The 18011-nt window shown below is 40.9% G+C and overlaps 2 protein-coding genes across 3 annotated transcripts; one reads left to right on the top strand and one right to left on the bottom strand.

Annotated features, from left to right (window-relative positions):
• Nucleotides 1-1048: 1048 nt before the first annotated feature.
• Nucleotides 1049-5964, top strand: LOC110865997. 2 transcript variants are annotated; one of them, XM_022115351.2, is made up of 3 exons: nucleotides 1049-1299; nucleotides 4520-4638; nucleotides 5543-5964. In XM_022115351.2, the coding sequence occupies exons 2-3, from the start codon at nucleotides 4533-4535 to the stop codon at nucleotides 5680-5682; spliced, it is 246 nt and encodes an 81-aa protein (XP_021971043.1). In that variant the 5' UTR covers nucleotides 1049-1299; nucleotides 4520-4532; the 3' UTR covers nucleotides 5683-5964. The 2 variants fall into 2 exon arrangements, with proteins under 2 accessions (XP_021971043.1, XP_021971042.1); XM_022115350.2 differs by lacking the exon at nucleotides 1049-1299 and adding an exon at nucleotides 1754-1776.
• A 9135-nt stretch (nucleotides 5965-15099) lies between these two features.
• Nucleotides 15100-17663, bottom strand: LOC118479642. Its single transcript, XM_035974277.1, has 5 exons — nucleotides 16686-17663; nucleotides 16148-16611; nucleotides 15452-15799; nucleotides 15202-15382; nucleotides 15100-15116 (listed from the first exon to the last, which is right to left on the bottom strand). Exons 1-5 carry the CDS (start codon nucleotides 17368-17370, stop codon nucleotides 15100-15102), a joined length of 1695 nt encoding a protein of 564 aa, XP_035830170.1. The 5' UTR covers nucleotides 17371-17663.
• Between the last annotated feature and the right edge of the window lie 348 nt (nucleotides 17664-18011).

Genomic DNA, 18011 nt, shown 5'->3' with positions numbered 1-18011 from the left:
TAAGACTCGACTCGTTTCAAGCTTTCTATCAATCCGATCTCGAGTAGCTCACGATAAGCTCAGCTCGTTTTACACCCCTAACAATAACTACTTACAACACTCAAAAAGTAAAGGCGATTTATGATTCTAACCCAAACTCCCCAAATCTTACTAGCCTTAATGTAAGCCCAAACCAACTTATTCCCACACTCCACATGATTTAAAAGACCACTAATAATTGGAAAGGAATTTCAAGTACCATTTTAAATCTATAACTAATCTATCATGTTTAGAATATTCACCCACATTATCAAGAAGATTGTAATATTTCTAAGCATCACACCCTGTAGAACCATGCAATGCAATTATTACTATAGAGCTTGATCATCATTTCTAATGGGCAATTTGTTTAAATTCTAAGGGTGAAAACACCATACTTCGTTTTTTTAACAATAAATTTCTTTTAATTTCTATCGTCTGTTGGACTTGAACACAAAACCTCCCCTTTTCGAACGCCACTGCCGCTTCACGTTTTCCGGCAACAATAACCTCTACCCTGCTTCACGTCTGTTGGTTAGTTTAATGTTGGTGGTTGGATGGTTTATATGGTCGTTTAACATATGTTAAAAGATAAATGAATGGAAGTTTGTAATAAAATGAGCTTTGGCACGCTAGTCAATTCGTTTCTTTTCAACGGAATCATCACAGGTTTGAACCCGGCTAACTGCAAATGTTTTTGCCATTCATTAAACTAAGATTTTTAACTGGGGTTAACTTTTTGGACTGAAATGGCACGTTTCTAGAACGTTGGGAAGGAAAATGACGCATTTTTTAAAATGGAACTGAAATGACAAAAGTGAACAAACCACAGAGATAAAAATGACAGTTAACTCTATATTCAATTTACAATTCCATCGTGTAACCGAATAATGAATTTTCAGATAAATAATTCAAATTCTATCCTAATTTTAACGGATTCTGTAATCTGAACGACCCATCAGAATATACTATTACAGGTTTACCACATACTACTAGAGGTGTCAATTGTGGCGGGTTGATGAATTACGGGTTGGCAAACTGAAATGTTCAACCAAACCAAACCAAACCCATATTATTTTTCGTGTCCAAGATCTCAACCCTAACTCGCAAGCACAATTTGATCAACCCGAACACATCCCGTTTAAACCATTTTTTACTTTATCATTTAGACCCGACCCGAAGTACGGCTTGATTTGATTTCCAACCAAAATGGATACTCAGAGGGACAGAAACTAAGAACCGACTGTAGAACAAGTAGAGGAAAGCTCTGCAAATTTTCAGGTAATTATGATTAATCTATTAAAGTTAATGCCTTTTCATATCATTTTTTTTTTTAATTTTTCAGTTACTGTCATCAATATTTGCTTCTGTTGATCGTATAATCATTGGAAATGGTTTGTGATTTCATTTGAATCTGTATTGTGGATGAACTGCTGCTTTTGATTGTCAATTTAGCTTATTAGAAAAAGAACAAAATATTAGGGTTTTGTTATTGGTTGGTTCTATTCTTTTGTTTTTAATGTTTAGTTATGTTACGTGAAGAATAATAGTTTAGGGGTATTTTACTAATTATTAGTAGTTTAGGGAGTCTAATGTAATTGTTTGGGTTATTTACTTATTTATTTATGTACGCAATATGAAGGAATGAAATCAGATTTGAAGTTTGAAATTCTCCTATCTTCTCCAAATATTCTCCTAGTTCTTCTCTTTTAGGGTTTAACCCTATCAAGTTATAACCTTGCTGTATGATATGTGCAGGTTTAGTTTCAATTTTTAGGCCTCAGATCTATAATTAGAGATGCATTTTGGTTTATGAAGTCAAATTTGTAGAATTTAAGAATTCTGAATTGATGAAATGAATGCAAGTAATTCGAATCGATTTCTTGCTTAGTTTAAGACCATCTCGACAAGCTTGAATTTCGGTTTGCTTGCTTGCTTGCAGCCCTACTGTCGTTAAATTATATATCAAATAAACATTCAGCATGTTTCGGGATGATGAAGCATAGTTGTTAAAAGCCATCGCCTCTTGCGCCTAGGCCCATTTTTCAGGCGAGGCGAGGCAGTTGCGCCTTAAGTCGAGGAAATTGTGCTTTAATTCTCCGAGTGATGGTTCAGGTGCACATTCCGATGAGATTCCTAGATTCCGGAGAGTTTCCGGCCAAATTCTCTAAATTCCGGCAAGATTCTAGCCTATGCAGTTAATGCGGAAAAATATCGGTTATTGGTCAAGGACCGATATTTGAGATATCGGTTATCGCGGTGAGATATCGGTGGGATATCGGTAATTTATAATATCATGCATAAATATATATATCTTATAAAATTGCATAAATAGATACCGGTTATCGCGGTGAGATATTTGGCTAGAATCAAATTGAACTTTTCGGTTTGTTTTCTTAGAATGTCAAGCCAGAATAGCGGAACCTCTTCATTCAATTCAAGGAACAGTCGCAGGGAACGATATTTGGCTAGAATCAAATCTGTACTTTTATCTAAGGAAAACTACTTTTCGACACTAATAATTTAGAACTTTAGATACTAAATAGATGATATAAAGTGTTATATAATAGACTTTGTGTATTTTGTTTAAAGAATAGTATTCTTTTTCTAATACATAATATATTTTTTTATTTTTTTCATCATGCGCTTTATTTTTCTCAGGTCCTTGCTTTTTTTGCGCTTTGCGTCTATGCCCCAGACGAGGCCTATGCGCCTTGAGTGCGTCTAACGCCTTTAATAACTATGTGATAGAGTATGTTCATAGTTATTAAGAGCCATCGCCTCTTGCGCCTAGGCCCAATTTCCTAGGGAGGCGAGGCAGTTGTGCTTTGATTCTCCGGGTGATGGTTCATGCGCAGATTCCGGCGAGATTCCTAGATTCTTGAGAGTTTTCGGCCAAATTCTCTAAATTCTGGCAAGATTCTAGCTAGATTTCTACTTTTATCAAACGAAACTACTTTTCTACACTAATAAACTAGCATTTTATAACTTTTTGTACTAGATAGACGATATTAACTGTTATGTAATAGCTTTAGTTTATTTTATTTGAAGAATAGTATTAATTTTCTATTATATAAAAATATTTTCAATTTTTTTTTGTTGTACGCTTTTTTTTTCTCAGGCCCGCGCTTTTTTTTGCGCCTAGGCCCCAGGCGAGGCCTATGCGCCTTGAGTGCGCCTAACGCCTTTAATAACTATGAGTATGTTAATAAGATCTAAAAGGTTTTGCGTATACAATGAATCTTTCTGATATGGAAGTGAGGAAAGAAAAAAGATAGATGACAGAACTTGTAATGTTCCAATGATAATTTTATAATATTTGGGTGGATTTTGACCTAGTAGTTTTGCTTCAGGTGGGATTTTACTGGGTATGGTTGTATATATTTTGACCCGTTTGACATGTTTTCCTGTTAGCAAGATTGAAAAAAGTTACGTGTTTCACCCATGGTTTTAAAAAAACGGTTATCCTGTTAGCAAGATTGAAAAAAGTTACATGTTTCACCCATGGTTTTAAAAAACGGTTGAGGCGTGCGCCTTGAGGCGCGCGCCTCAAAGCGAAATGGCCAAAAAACGATTCAAAGGCGCGCCTCAGGGGGTTTATACTTTATGTACGCCTCAGAGGGGCTGAGGCGCTAAAAAGGCTGCGCCTCAGGTGCGCCTCAGGGGTTTCTGATATTTGTTTTTGATGTTTTTGTGTCAATTTCAAGCAATTTATGTCTCTTTTTATGTGTGTTTTTTATTATTTTGATGAATTTGATGATGAATTTAGTTAGTATTACTATTTTTATAAGATATATAATATTTATATTTATTTTTTAACTCCGCCTCGGGCTTACGCCTCGTGAGGCGAAGGGAAAACGCCTCGAAACTCGTTTCCGTTTTTTTAAACCTTGGTTTCACCATCAAAGATAAAACATAACCTGAATGGAGTCATAGAGGGTCATGTGAGCATATGACATTTCAGATATAAATCGAGTCTAAACTTTCTTTCAAGTTTAGGGATTACCGTTGTGTTAAAAAGAGAATGTTAACGCCTAAAACTAAATGATATAAAATTTTAGGAGATAACTGATAACAAACATCCATGTATGTTAAAATTGGCCTTAAGTTTAGATGCAGTGGGATTGGTTGACCTGCAACACTTTTTCGTCTTTTTTTCTTCAATTATATAAATACTAAATATTAATCCATTGACTATGATTATGAAACCTTCGATCTATTTAGCTAGACTTTTTTAAGCTGGTCCGTTTGACCTGTTTTATCAATAATTTATTAACCCAAATTGACCCGTTTTTCGCATAAATTGACTGAAACTCACCTTTGCATTTTTCATACTGGTTGGATTCTATTACTGCCTTTGATATATATTATACGATATGATCGCTCCGCTAAACTTTTTATGGTTTCTTTCATAATTTTACTATCAAGTTATTATATCATAATTTTGATAATTCAGTGCTTGAAGTAGATTCTAATATAATATGATATCATTGGGCTGCAGGGGTGAGTCGGTTATGGCTGTCTCCTTTGATTTGCAGACATTCATTCTGCGTGCTCGGGTGTTGAAGCTGTATAGACAAGCTATAAGAGTTGCTAAAAGAGCACCTGCACACAGTAAAGGTGAACTTTTTTATGCAACAAAATAATATAATTCAATTATTATATAAAATTTCAACATGTTTATATAATAATCCCATCAAAGACTGAAAAATGAAAGACTAACCGGTCACGGGCCACCACTTTTGTCAAACGGATAGGATTCATTCGTGCGGATGAATGATTCCTTCGCACGAATGTGGCAATCCTGCTCACGAAACTCACTCGTCCGTTCAAAATGAAGATGTCATGTTTGTTTTGAAAGTCAACCGAGTCTTTTTATAAATGAGTTATTATATTCTTTTATAATACAAGCAACATTGTATTCCTAATTGTATTTACCGTTCAACATAGTTCGCATCGTTTTCTTGGAAATCAGATAATTTCTTTCGTATAAAAGTTAGGGGTGTAAACAAGCCGAGCCCAAGCTCGCCTAAGTTTGAGCTCATTTAGTTCATATATAAAGCTTAAGCTCGGCTCGTTAATGATTTTTCAAGCTTAGACTTGACTCAGGCTCGGCTCATTTATCATCTGATATTTAGTTACTGATATATGTGTGCGTGTATATATAATTATTTTTATATGTACTTCTAATTATAATTTTTATGTATAACAAAATTTATATTATTTAGTTATTTTTACGTTATTTTATATATATAATAATATTTGTTACGCAATTGTATATTTGTTACATAAAATGAAATTTATAATATTTATATAAATATTAGGCACGTTTAGGCTCGTGAGTCTCGTCAAGCTCGGTGTTTGCAGCTCAAGCTCATTAATTAAATGAGCTCCAGAGCTCAGTTAAACTCGGCTACATTCGAGCTTTAAGCGAGCTGATCTTAAGCAGCTCCAAACACACGTACAATATGACGTTACTTTGATAGTTTGATGGTTTCTAAGAGTTACGATCGAAATAATCCAGGTGAACTGATGCAAACAATCAGACAAGAGATGGAGAAAAACAGGGATTGCAATGACAAACAGAAGATTCGTTACTTAATTAGCGAGGGAATAGAGAGACTGAAGGGTTTAGGTGAGATGCTTGATATGCAAGGCCGTTGAACACGAGTTTTACTTGAGAAATTAGCGAGTCCGAATTGTGGATCAAGCGGTATAGATGAACAGAAGGGTTTTTCTATTAGAAACAGGCGCGTTGAATCGAGTAAACTTGACATTCACTAAATAAACGTTTGATGACTTTGAATCATAACACTGCTAAATACAAAAGGAGATTGGTCAGAAGTATTTGTAATGTTTTGGATTGTATCCGAGTGATACCAATTTATCGAACATTTTCGAAGTGAGTCCGTGAGCAAATCAGTTTGAAGATTGTTGTTTGTCAAACCAACGATGAGTGTACAGTATGCATTATGATATGATCAACATATAATCTTGATTTAAAAAAGCGCCCGTAAGAGTGGCATCGTTTCCAACAATGTGAGGCGATGGGTACATGAGGCGCACCTCACATGAGGCCATGGGCAGATTTGTGCGTGTAGCTTTTTAGGTCGTACACACAGGCTATATATTAAATTCTATATAATAGTTATTTATATCTAAGTTTATGCATGCAACGGTAGAATCCTATCGTAACCGGTGGCGAAGCTTGAAAATAAAGTTTGGGGGGTCGGAAGGACCTAAAAAAAATTTCTATCGCGTAGTTTCGAGGTGTATGTTCGGGCCGGACGTCGGTGATTCGATTCGGGTCGGGTTGGGTCAAACATTAATATCAAATAAAAAACGTTCTCAAACATTAAAACGGACCAATTTCACCCCTAATTTCAACCTAAATCACATAAATTACAGCCCTAAATTAAACCTAGAGATAAAAAAACACATACATTTAACCTTATGAAGATTGAAGAAGTCGAACAAGAGTACAAGACCACAACAACGAGCAGTGTTTTGGCTTCTGTTCTCGAACAAGAAACTAAAGTCGAACAGTTCTGGAAGACTGGAACATGCGTTTTTTTCTCCCCTTCTGCAGTTCTGGATTGTGGCTTCTCTTCTGGTCGATGTCCCAAAGTAAACGATTTTTTTTTTTTTTTTTTGATAAGGTGAGCTTTTAAGTTGGGCTATATAATGATTTGATTTGGGTTATATAATATGCATTCTAGTATTCTATCAAATATAATGATTTGGGCTATAATATTTGAGCTAATTAAATATTTTATTTGGGCTATATAAATAAAAAAAAGAGTAAACTTCCGTTTCGCTTCCTGTGGTTTGGTCACTTTAACGGTTTTGCCCCAAACCTTTAAAAATAGCCATTTTACTCCCTGATGTTTTGGTTTTGTTGCCAGTTTGCTCCCTGCGGGGAGCAAAATGGAAACACAAACAATTTGGATGGAGTTAGAGGCGGGGAGCAAACTGGCAAAAAAACCGAAACATCAAGGAGCAAAATGGCTATTTTTAAAGGTTTGGAGCAAAACCGTTAAAGTGACCAAACCACAGGGAGCAAAACGGAAGTTTACTCTAAAAAAAAATTAAAACCGGATGGTCGAAAATGTATATACCTAAATTTTTTTTATAAAACCGGGGGGTCGAAAACGTATATACCTACAAAATCCTATACGAAACGTACATATATAACACTATTGACCGAAAAGTTCGAGGGGTCGGGCGCCCCCCCCCCCCCCTTAAATCCTGCGCCCCTTATCGTAACTAATATTTTTTTTTAACGACCAACAAAACCGCAATTTATTATAAACAAAAACGCCGACCAGCTAATGCCAAACCATACACCAAAAGCAACAGACAAAAAACAACAAAACAAAACTTAAACAAAAGCAACAAGATCAAATTTCTTCCGTCTCCCAAGACAAATTACTCTACTTTGAATGGTGCTTAATTCAAAGGAAACTAAGCGCTGTTGACTCCTCAATCACGGCTGCTACCTGAGGTGGCTTGCTTTTGAAGACCGTATTATTTCTTGTTCTCCATAAGCTCCACAAAACTTTTAAGATGACTGCCTGATACACCTTTCGTTGTTTATTTGACCCGTTAAAGCTCTGATGTAGCTATAACAAATCATGGAAGTGGAATGCATAAATAGAACGTGGACCGGGACCCGTTGGAATTGTTCACAACCACCCTTATTTTGATGCTTTTTACCGAGAATAAACTTGTTGTGTCGAGCTCCCATCTCCACCGGTTGTTGCCGGGTTGGAGAGATACCAAACCCAGCAGCGCACGAATATCATTCAACTCTTGCATCTCCAGCTGAGACCTATTAGCTCGTCTCCAATTCCAAACAAAGTTCCTTCTAAGACGGTCTAAAGACTTGATAACCTGAATGGGGCCGGTATAAAGAGTAGTATGTTGGAAGTGCAATCAAAACCGACTCAAGGAGAGTGATTCTACCCCCTATTGAAAGTTGTCAGGCCTTCCACAAGGGTAGCCAGCTACGGAATTTATCCACGACTGGGGCTGACGACGGGGGTAGCCCAAAGACAAATAAAACCATTAATATGCAAAGAGCTTAAAAGGTTGAAAGGTTCATCGGATGAAAAGCTGCATAATGAGTGAATCGAGGAACAGTAACTAGTCATGTCCACCAACTCATCTCACCAACTCACGCTCACCAACTCACAAAGTCAGAGCAGGTCTGTACAGGCACACCCTATTAACCAGGGGTCCAAAGCCTTGAACCTCAAAAGGGGAAACCCTCCATAAGCAAACAGGTCTCACTAGTATAGTCCATACCATTTCGAGAAGTGTCTTCCACTATAAGAAGACAGCTCAATAACACTTCAGGGACATTCCGAAAAGCAGAGAGATTCCTTAATCTCTTGTCATTTGAAGAGTTCTTGTCACTTCCAAATAACTCTTCATCAGATTCATCTCATTCGTTCTATTTGCTTTCTTTTCTTGATCCGAGTCAACCTTGGAGAAAGAACTTCAAAGCAAATAACTTAAATATACTAGTGAACCTCCTTCCACGTTTTGCAAACGTGGAGGGACCCCGCGACCTGCGTTAGGCAAAATCAAACCTTTCAGCCCCTTTGCCTGACCAGTCCAGCTACCATCCTTGGTCCCGTATTTGTTGCATCAACAAGTTGGCGCCCACCGTGGGGCTACGCCGCTGTTTCTCCTCAAAAGAGACCTGGTACGTGTAGCTCCTTCCATTCCAAACCACTATGTCAGAAAGTGGATCTCCGGGAGAGGTCAACCAGATCCCTAACACCTCTACCCCGGGAAGTGGTCAAGCTCACACAACAATAACAACGCCTTTTTCAACTCCGGGGAGTACACCCGAGTTCCTCACCTTTAACACACCAACCCCATCCAGATCTGGAGCTCCGTCTCCCAACGTTGGTGTGTCTGACACTCCGACACGCGTTCAACTTACCCCCGAGGGGGTCGCTCATAACTTCCTTGAGCTGAGATCACTTCTTAACCAACATGTGAACAGAGAAAGGGAAAAGGGTGTAAGGATTCGTCTAGATTACGACGAGCCTGAGCCAACGTTATCTCCTGGACCACCTCTACCACCCTTCGTTACAAGAAGTGAAGCCGGTCCTAGCAACCCTTCAAACCCGCACCCTTATCTGTCCACTGTGACGAACCCCACTGTTCATCCCATTCTCTCTTCCCAACCAACTGTTAGTGGTACCCCTCTGGGACACGAGTTAACACTCGACCAACTCCTACAATCCCCGGTGACCAGTTGTCCCACTTCTCTGAATACCACATGGGAGCAGGCCCTGTCCGTGCTCCCTTTAGCACGAAGTGCTGTTGCCAGCACCCCTCTTGGGGTAAATTGCTCGGTTGGTCCTGGAAGCCTTCAAGGTTTCAATTTCGTGCCCAATATGATGTCTCAGATGATGGCCCACTTCCCTTGGCAGCACTTCATCAATCAAGTGTTGGCCACCCAGGGAAACCAAGGCAATAATAACAACGGAGGCACGAGACCTGAAGAGGACTTGGCTAAACCTTACAAGCCAAGCAACCTTTCATGCTTTTCAAGACAGATAGCTGATTATGACTTCCAGTCAAAAATCAAAATGCCTGCCCACATCAAAACGTATGATGGGACCGAAGACCCCGAAGATCATCTTCAAATCTTTACTGGTGCTGCTCGAATAGAAAAATGGTCGAATGCTGAATGTTGCCTAATGTTCATGCAAACCCTCATTGGGTCCGCTAGAATTTGGTTCAACGACCTACCTGCTCAAAGCATTCGAAGCTTTGATGATCTCAGCAGAGGCTTCCTGGCAAACTTCTCCCAACAAAGGAGATGCGTTAAAGACGCGACTGTAATCTTCCAAATAAAACAACGAGATGATGAAAGCCTACGAGCATTCATTGAACGGTACAAGAAAGAAGGGCTAACCTACGTGGGGGCTGATGAGAAAATGAGGGTTGCCGGTTTTATGAACGCCATAACCTCCAAGTATCTCACACGAGATTTCAACAAATCTCTACCCAAAACCTTGGAAGAAGCCCTTGAAAGAGCTGAGGCTCACATCCGAGGAGAAGAAGCTGTAGATATCAAGGAACAAAGGAAAAGGGGTTCCGGTTGGCGAAGCAGCAGCCCAGCCAGAAAGAGAGGAAACTTTAATTCTTACGACAGACGCTCAAAGGGTTCAGACCCTCGAAGGGTTGAAGGGCGAAACCCTCCAAGCAGGGATAAGAGTATGAGTTTCACTCCTCTCACCAAAACCCCTCAAGAAATCCTGGCAACGGAAGAGGTCAAGCAAAACTTCAGACCTCCCAGGCCTCTTCCCAAAAGTAGGAAAAACGAGAACTCCACTCAGTTCTGTGAATTCCATGAAGAAAAGGGACATCACACCAACGACTGCTTCCAGCTGAAAAAGAGAATTGAAGAAGCTGTCAAGTCAGGGGAACTTGCCCATTTGGTCAAGGGAGTTCGAGACAAGATGGCCGAAAACAAAGGGAAGGAAGTAAACATGGTATGTTCTGACGAAAAGGTCCCTTACAAGAAGCGACGGTTGGAGGATTGGGAACTTCAGTGTGTTTGCTTCCCCCCAACAAGGAAGGACCCGCTCCCTGGTCCCCTTGTGGTTGAAGCCATCGTGGGTACCTTACAAACGTGCAAAGCATACATAGACACGGGAGCAGCCACTGAAATCATGTTCGAGAAGTTTTTCAATCAACTAAGCAATGAGGAGCGTTCAAGGCTTCAACCCTCCGGGACCTCCATAAAGGGTATCGCTGACATAACCCTAAAGCCTTTGGGGCAAATAACCCTTGATGTTTGTCTTAAAGAGGGATCAAAGGAAAGAACCCAATCACTAACATTCGTGGTTATCAACATCCCTTCCAACTACGACGTAATCATAGGGAGGCCCGGACAATGTGCATTTTACATGGCTGTGTCTGTTGGCCATGGCACTGTCAAGTTTCCAACCGAGAGAGGGATTGCAACCCTTCAACCCTCTCAGGAAGCTTACCTGATCGAAGGAGAAAGTTCTAATGACGAGAAAAACAAGCAGGGGTTAGTCATCAACCCTAAGTACCCCGAACAGCGGATAAGGGTCAATCCCAACCTCTCTCAAGATACTCTTTCATACCTTGAAAAGCTGCTAAAACATCACAGCGATGTGTTCGCCTGGTCTCCCGAAGACATGACCGGGATCCCTCGAAGCATTGCTGAACATGAGCTAAGAATACCACCGAATGTCAAGCCAGTGGTTCAAAAGAAAAGAAGTTTGGCACCTGAAAGAAGCCTGGCAGCTTGCCAAGAGGTTGAAAAGCTTGTATCAGCTGGCATCCTCCGAGAGGTTAAGTATCAATCATGGATTGCTAATCCTGTCATGGTCCGAAAACCCGACAACTCTTGGAGAATGTGTATAGATTTCAAGGACCTTAACAAAGCTTGTCCTAAAGATTGCTACCCGCTCCCAGAAATTGACCTTAAGGTTGATTCCCTCACGGGATACCCGTTCAAATGCTTCCTTGATGCATACAAAGGCTATCACCAGATCCTCATGAAAGAAGAGGATGAAGAAAAAACGGCTTTCCACACAGACAAGGGCATTTTCTGTTACCAAAAAATGCCTTTTGGTCTCAAGAACGCAGGAGCCACTTACCAACGACTCGTCGATAAAGCCTTCGAAAGCCAAATTGGAAGAAACATGGAAGCGTATGTCGATGACCTGGTAATCAAAAGTAAAACGGAGTACCAGATGCTTGATGACATCCAAGAAACCTTCAAGAATCTTAGAAAGATCAACATGAAGCTTAACCCGGAAAAATGTTCGTTCGGATTTGATGAAGGAAAATTCCTGGGTCATATTGTTGGAAAACAAAGCATCAAGGCCAACCCCAACAAAGTGAAAGCTGTTCTCGAAGCTAAACCACCAAGAACCAAGAAGGAGGTTGAAAGCTTGAATGGGAAGCTTGCAGCCTTGAAGCGTTTTACCTCGAAACTGGCCGAAAGGTCCCTACCGTTCTACAAAACGCTCAAGAATTGTTCAGATAAGAAAGATTTCAGATGGACCGAGGAGGCTGAGGAAGCTTTCAATCAAATGAAGCAGCACCTTGCTTCACTGCCAGATATTGCAGCACCTGAAACCGGGGAGCTCATATCGGTGTACCTCTCAGTTGCCGACGAAGCCATCAGTGCAGTCCTCACCATTGAAAGGGACAAGGCTCAGGTACCCGTCTATTTTTTCAGCAAAACTTTAAAACTAGCTGAAACCAAATATCCTCCCCTTGAAAAACTAGCCCTAGCCTTGGTCCAAACAGCCAGAAGGCTTAGAAGATACTTTCAAGCACAACCTATACAAGTGGTCACTGACCAACCTGTCAAGAACGTGCTTGAAAAGCCTGAAAACTCAGGAAGATTGGCAAAATGGGCAGTGGAACTAGGTGAACATAACATCACCTATGTCCCACGAAAAGCAAACAAAGCTCAAGTTTTGGCTGACTTCCTAGTAGAAGTCCCAAGCCAAAAGACCGAAGAAGTAAACACCACAACCACTGAACCCTCCAACCCTGAAGCCTGGAAACTGTTCACCGACGGGGCTTCAAGCGTTGAAGGGTCAGGAGCCGGTGTAATCCTAATCAACCCTGAGGGGCTAGAATTCACATATGCTCTTCGTTTCAACTTTCAGACCACTAATAACGAGGCTGAATACGAAGCACTGATCGCTGGCCTCCGGCTAGCCAAAGAAATGAAAGTCAAAAAGCTTGAAGTGTTCACTGATTCGCTACTAGTATCAAGCCAAGTCAATGACAGCTATGTCGCCAAGGAGCCCAACATGAGAAGATACAAAGAAAAATCAAAGGAATTAATGAACACCTTCCAGGCATGCAACATCAAACAGATTCCAAGATCCCAAAACAAAAAGGCTGACGCCTTAAGCAAGTTAGCGTCCCTCACATTCGCCCACCTCACAAAAAAGGTGTTGGTTGAAGTGTTGAAGGCTCGTTCAATTGACGAATTGGAAGTACAAGATGTGGTCACCGAGGAAGATCCAAATTGGATGACTCCCATAAAGAAGTTCCTTCAAAACAACGAACTACCAAGTGATCAAATAGAAGCTGAAAGGGTAAAGATCAAAGCAAGACAATATGTGTTGCAAGGAGAAATCCTCTATAAAAAAGGATACCTTGCACCATTGCTAAGGTGTGTGGGCCCTGAACAAAGCAAGTATTTGGTTAAAGAAGTGCATGAAGGAATATGTGGAGCTCATTTCGGAGCTAGGTCGGTGGTTGCAAAACTCATGAACTTGGGATACTTCTGGCCTTCAATGCATCGGGATACCGTCGAGCAATTGAAGAAATGCGATGCCTGCCAAATCCACTCCCCAATACCAAAAAGTCCAAAACATGACTTGGTCCCCATAACTTCAGCATGGCCATTCCATAAATGGGGAATGGACATAGTTGGACCATTCCCTCCAAGCAAAGGGGGAGTAAAATTCCTGTTGGTAGCAATTGATTACTTCAGCAAATGGCCAGAGGTCAAACCCCTTGCCAGAATCACAGGAAAGCAAATCATAGACTTTGTATGGGAGAACATCATATGCCGCTATGGGCTGCCAGGGGTAATTGTGACCGATAATGGGAAACAATTCGCTGAGAAACCCTTCAGCCTTTGGTGCAAAGAGTACAGGATCAACCAAATCTTCAGCTCAGTGGCTTACCCGCAATCAAACGGTCAGGTTGAAAGGACCAACAGAAGCATAGTGGAAGGCATCAAGACAAGATTGGGGAGATATGAAAGTAATTGGCTGGAAGAATTGCCTAGCGTTTTATGGGCAATCAGAACAACAGAAAAAGCAAGTCACAGAAAAACACCTTATAGCTTGGTATTCGGATCCGAAGCCGTAATCCCCGCTGAAATAGGAGTTGTAACCCAACGAATTGTCAACATGGATCCCGAGGTAAACACACAAGAGACCATGTTGAACTTACAACTCTTAGAAGAGGCCCGGGATCAAGCAGCAATACAAGAGGCCAAATACAAGCAAAAGATGGAAGCATATTACAACAAAAAGGTCAAGAACGAACGATTCAAGCCAGGAGACCTAGTCCTCAGAAACAATGAGGCCAGCAAAAAGGAAAACCAAGGAAAATTAGGCCCAAAATGGGAGGGGCCATACACCATCCTCGAAGCACACAAGGGTGGATCCTACAAGCTGGGAGATCTAGAAGGCAAAAGGCTCCCAAGGCACTGGAACGGAAAAACTTTAAGAAAATTCTATGTTTAGAAAGTTTGGTTTGTGGCAAAACAAAAACCTTTTGTAAAAGCAAATGTTGCTTGAATGAATGAAGTTACTTTATCAAACTTGTCTTTCTATCCTAATATCAGGTTGAGAACCTAGCAAAAAACTCCATGGCAAGGGCCATGTAAGGGGATGAGCTCCCAGGCCATATCGCTCAATAGGTTCAAGGGTTGAATGGACCTATATAAGGGGTGAGTTCCTAAATCAATACAACTCCATGAGACTTATCAAAGAAAAACCATAGTGTCTCATAGACAGGTTTGAACAGCCTACACCAATCGTTCCTTAAGTCTAAAAAATGTACCCAATAATCAGACTTACGAAACCAAACAAACCACAACGAAATAAAAGAAAAGGATAGATACTACGTCTTGATGATAAACACTAAGGCAAAGTGACTGCAGCACTGAACCCTTTAAAGTGTAAAAAACATAAAGACAAAGTAAACAAAGACAAGGCAAGAAAATAAAAACAAACAAGCCTATCAACCAAACATACAAACCAAATCAGAAGCTACCCAAAGATCAACCAACAGGTACCGAGCTTGAAAGGTTAAAGGCTTCAACCCACCAGCAACTGTACAAAAAGCCTGAAGGGTTGAAACCCCACAAAACAAAACCAAGCAAATGGAACCAACAAAAACATCAACGACAAACATCATGTCATAAGTTAGAAAGGCCATAAAAGACCTTCATAAGACAGTTAAAGCAAGCCCTAGTGACTTGCAAATAAAACTAATGTTCAACAGCCATATAGGCCCAACCAACCAACCATGGGAACCTTAAGGGTCCCCAAAACCTAAACATTGTTTAAAACATTACAAAACATAAAATGTTTGCTAAGAAAGCTACGAATAAATGTCAGTTATCAGAGGGCTTGGAACCTTCACCCTTAGACTTTTTAGCTTTCTTTGTCTTCTTCACCTTCACAACTTCTTCACCACCAACTGCAGAGGTTTCCAAACCAGCATCTTTCGAGGTTTCAGGCAGACTCGAAAGGGTATCATCACTGTCCCCGGAGTAAGACCTCTTCTTTGACAAGGAACCCAAAACCTCAGCACAAACCTTCTCATTTAACCCCTCAGGCTTCAACCCCTGTAAAACAGACAAAGGCTTACCAAAACAAGAGGATACCTCATGAATAAAGGGGTAGGTTAGCCTCTCCATCTGCTCAACAGAAGCCTTGAAGACATCAGAAGCCTCAGGGCGAAACATGGGTGATTTCTCCAAAGGTTGCCCAGATTCATGAAGTTTATAGCCAGCAGTAAGGCCTTGATGCTTCCCCAGGTTCAGCAGCTTTGTGTAAACATCACCAAGGGCAGAGTTAAATTCCTTAGAGTGCAAAAGATAAGTCACAACCTGCTGAAACCCATGCTCGATCAACCACTGATTATCCGCAGTCACCTGACCAACGGAAGCCTTCAACCCCTCCTTTTCTTCACGAAAAGCCTTCTGCTGGACAGATAAGGCCTCTCGGTCAGCCTTCAATTTCAACAAATTTGCTTCAAAACTTTTCCTCAGGTCACCCATCTCAATGGCATGCATCTTCTTCAGATCCTCAATCTCCTTCTTCCAAGCTGCCTCCTTCTCTGCAAACCCAGCCACTTCCTTCTTCATCGATGCAAGGGAGGATTTCATTTTGTCTTTCTTTTTAGAAAAATCCTCATACTCCCGCATCCTTTGGCGAAAGCGTGTAATCCCTTGGGGAAGCATGGCTGCAAGGTTGCAAGTAGTTAAAACCATGCGAGATAACATAGTGTCATCATCCATCTCAGCAATAGCTTCACGAACGGAAGGAGGAGCAAGATGACTAAGAGCATCTTCACAAACAGCAGCATCCTTAAAAGTGTCATCATTCTTAACCAACCAAGTAGGCACATAAGTGCCCTCAGGGTTCAACCCTTCAACGTCTCTGCTCGATGATTCTTGAACAGGGGCAGCAACACCCTTCTTCCCTCGAACCTTCTTACCACGCACAACTAATTCCTTCTCCTTCTCCACCTCCACTTCAGCCTGATCCTCAGAAGCCTCGATATCATCACTCAAATCCACTGGCTCAGTGGAAGTGGATTGAGGAGCAGCTTTCAGTAAACGACGAGATAACCGGCGAGTTGAAGGCTTGGGAACATTGGACTTGGTAAAACCCTTCGCATTTGCAACACTGACATAACCTGAACCCTCAAACCTCTGCTCAGAGGTCCTCACAACAACATTTTCACCAGGAACAGTCGGAGCATCTTCAAAAACCACATCGGACGTATCGTCACTCTTGATGAAGTCCAAAGCAGACATAACTGCCAAAAAACAAATAAAGAAAATAAGTCACAAACAAAGTAAGATGAAAAGGTATAAGGGAAAAAATGCATACCAAGGCCATTTCTCATCAACACCGGATCCCGATCAACTTTTGCCCAAATATTACTAACCCCTAAAAGCACTAACAAATGTTCGGGAAAAGGGCGAACCCTCGAAGGGCACCCCCGAATGGCTGAAAGAAAGGCATCATTCAAATCAGACTCGGAAGGCTCCGGATCGTTGAGAACAGCATCCGGATGCCTCCACACCATTTTGAAAGGAATAATGGATTCAGAAACCCAGAAAAACGTATTCTTCCATGATCCAAGGGTTGTAACCATGGATGAAACAAGACAAGTATCAACCTTTGTGTTCTCAAAAGTAAACCAATCACCATTTTTGGCTAACCGGAAGAACCTCCGAAAGAGCAACAATGAAGGATCATAACCTAAAGCACGACACAGCACTTCAAAGTGCAAAACCCTAGCCATTCCTTTCGGATGTACTTGCCCAAAAGACACTCGATAATATTCAAGCAAATTTAGAACAAAAAACGAAAAAGGGTAACGAAGATTAGACCACTCAAAATGCCGACAATACAAAGCAATAAAACCAGGAATCGGTTTGTCAACGGGAGCATCGCAAGCAGGGGCGGTCGGATTAAACTGTTTATCGATACCATATTCAAGGCAAAACAGGTCTACCTCCTCTTGTGTCAACCGAGAAAATGACCTCGCTAAATCCTTAAGGGCACCCATGATCGAAAAAAGTAAAAGTGAAAACGGAGAAGAAAACTAACCTGAGGGAGGAAAAACTGTGAATGATTGAAGGGAAAATGATGAAGTTTTGTAATTGTAAAAATGAATATAAGAGTAAAGTAAGGGTATTAAAGATAAAAATAAAAATCTCTGCCAATCCGCCGCCTGACACCTGTCCAATCAACTGTCAAATCGATTAAATTTCAAAATTCAAAAAAGTAACCGCCTCAAACCCTTCAAGCCTCCAAACAACGAACCCTTGAAGCCTTTAAAAGACATGCATAAAAGTCAGAAGTCTTTGAGCCTAATACCCCAAAAACCTCTGACTTGGGGGGCTGACGACGGGGGTAGCCCAAAGACAAATAAAACCATTAATATGCAAAGAGCTTAAAAGGTTGAAAGGTTCATCGGATGAAAAGCTGCATAATGAGTGAATCGAGGAACAGTAACTAGTCATGTCCACCAACTCATCTCACCAACTCACGCTCACCAACTCACAAAGTCAGAGCAGGTCTGTACAGGCACACCCTATTAACCAGGGGTCCAAAGCCTTGAACCTCAAAAGGGGAAACCCTCCATAAGCAAACAGGTCTCACTAGTATAGTCCATACCATTTCGAGAAGTGTCTTCCACTATAAGAA

The sequence above is a fragment of the Helianthus annuus genome, chromosome 6 (genome assembly GCF_002127325.2).
Source record: "Helianthus annuus cultivar XRQ/B chromosome 6, HanXRQr2.0-SUNRISE, whole genome shotgun sequence".
NCBI lineage: Eukaryota > Viridiplantae > Streptophyta > Magnoliopsida > Asterales > Asteraceae > Helianthus > Helianthus annuus.
Note: the sequence above shows the minus strand (reverse complement) of the source record. Positions and strands in the feature narration are given on the sequence as shown.

What these genes read in the sequence shown, in the direction of transcription:
- LOC118479642 (XM_035974277.1), bottom strand. Translation starts at nt 17,370, where the DNA reads ATGGGTGCCCTTAAGGATTTAGCGAGGTCATTTTCTCGGTTGACACAA. An exon ending in GTTGATGAGAAATGGCCTTG is followed by an intron (nt 16,612 to 16,685) that starts GTATGCATTTTT and finishes GTTTTTTGGCAG; the next exon opens with TTATGTCTGCTTTGGACTTC. An exon ending in CCTACCCCTTTATTCATGAG is followed by an intron (nt 15,383 to 15,451) that starts GTATCCTCTTGT and finishes TTAAATGAGAAG; the next exon opens with GTTTGTGCTGAGGTTTTGGG.
- LOC110865997 (XM_022115350.2), top strand. An exon ending in AGCACCTGCACACAGTAAAG is followed by an intron (nt 4,639 to 5,542) that starts GTGAACTTTTTT and finishes GAAATAATCCAG; the next exon opens with GTGAACTGATGCAAACAATC.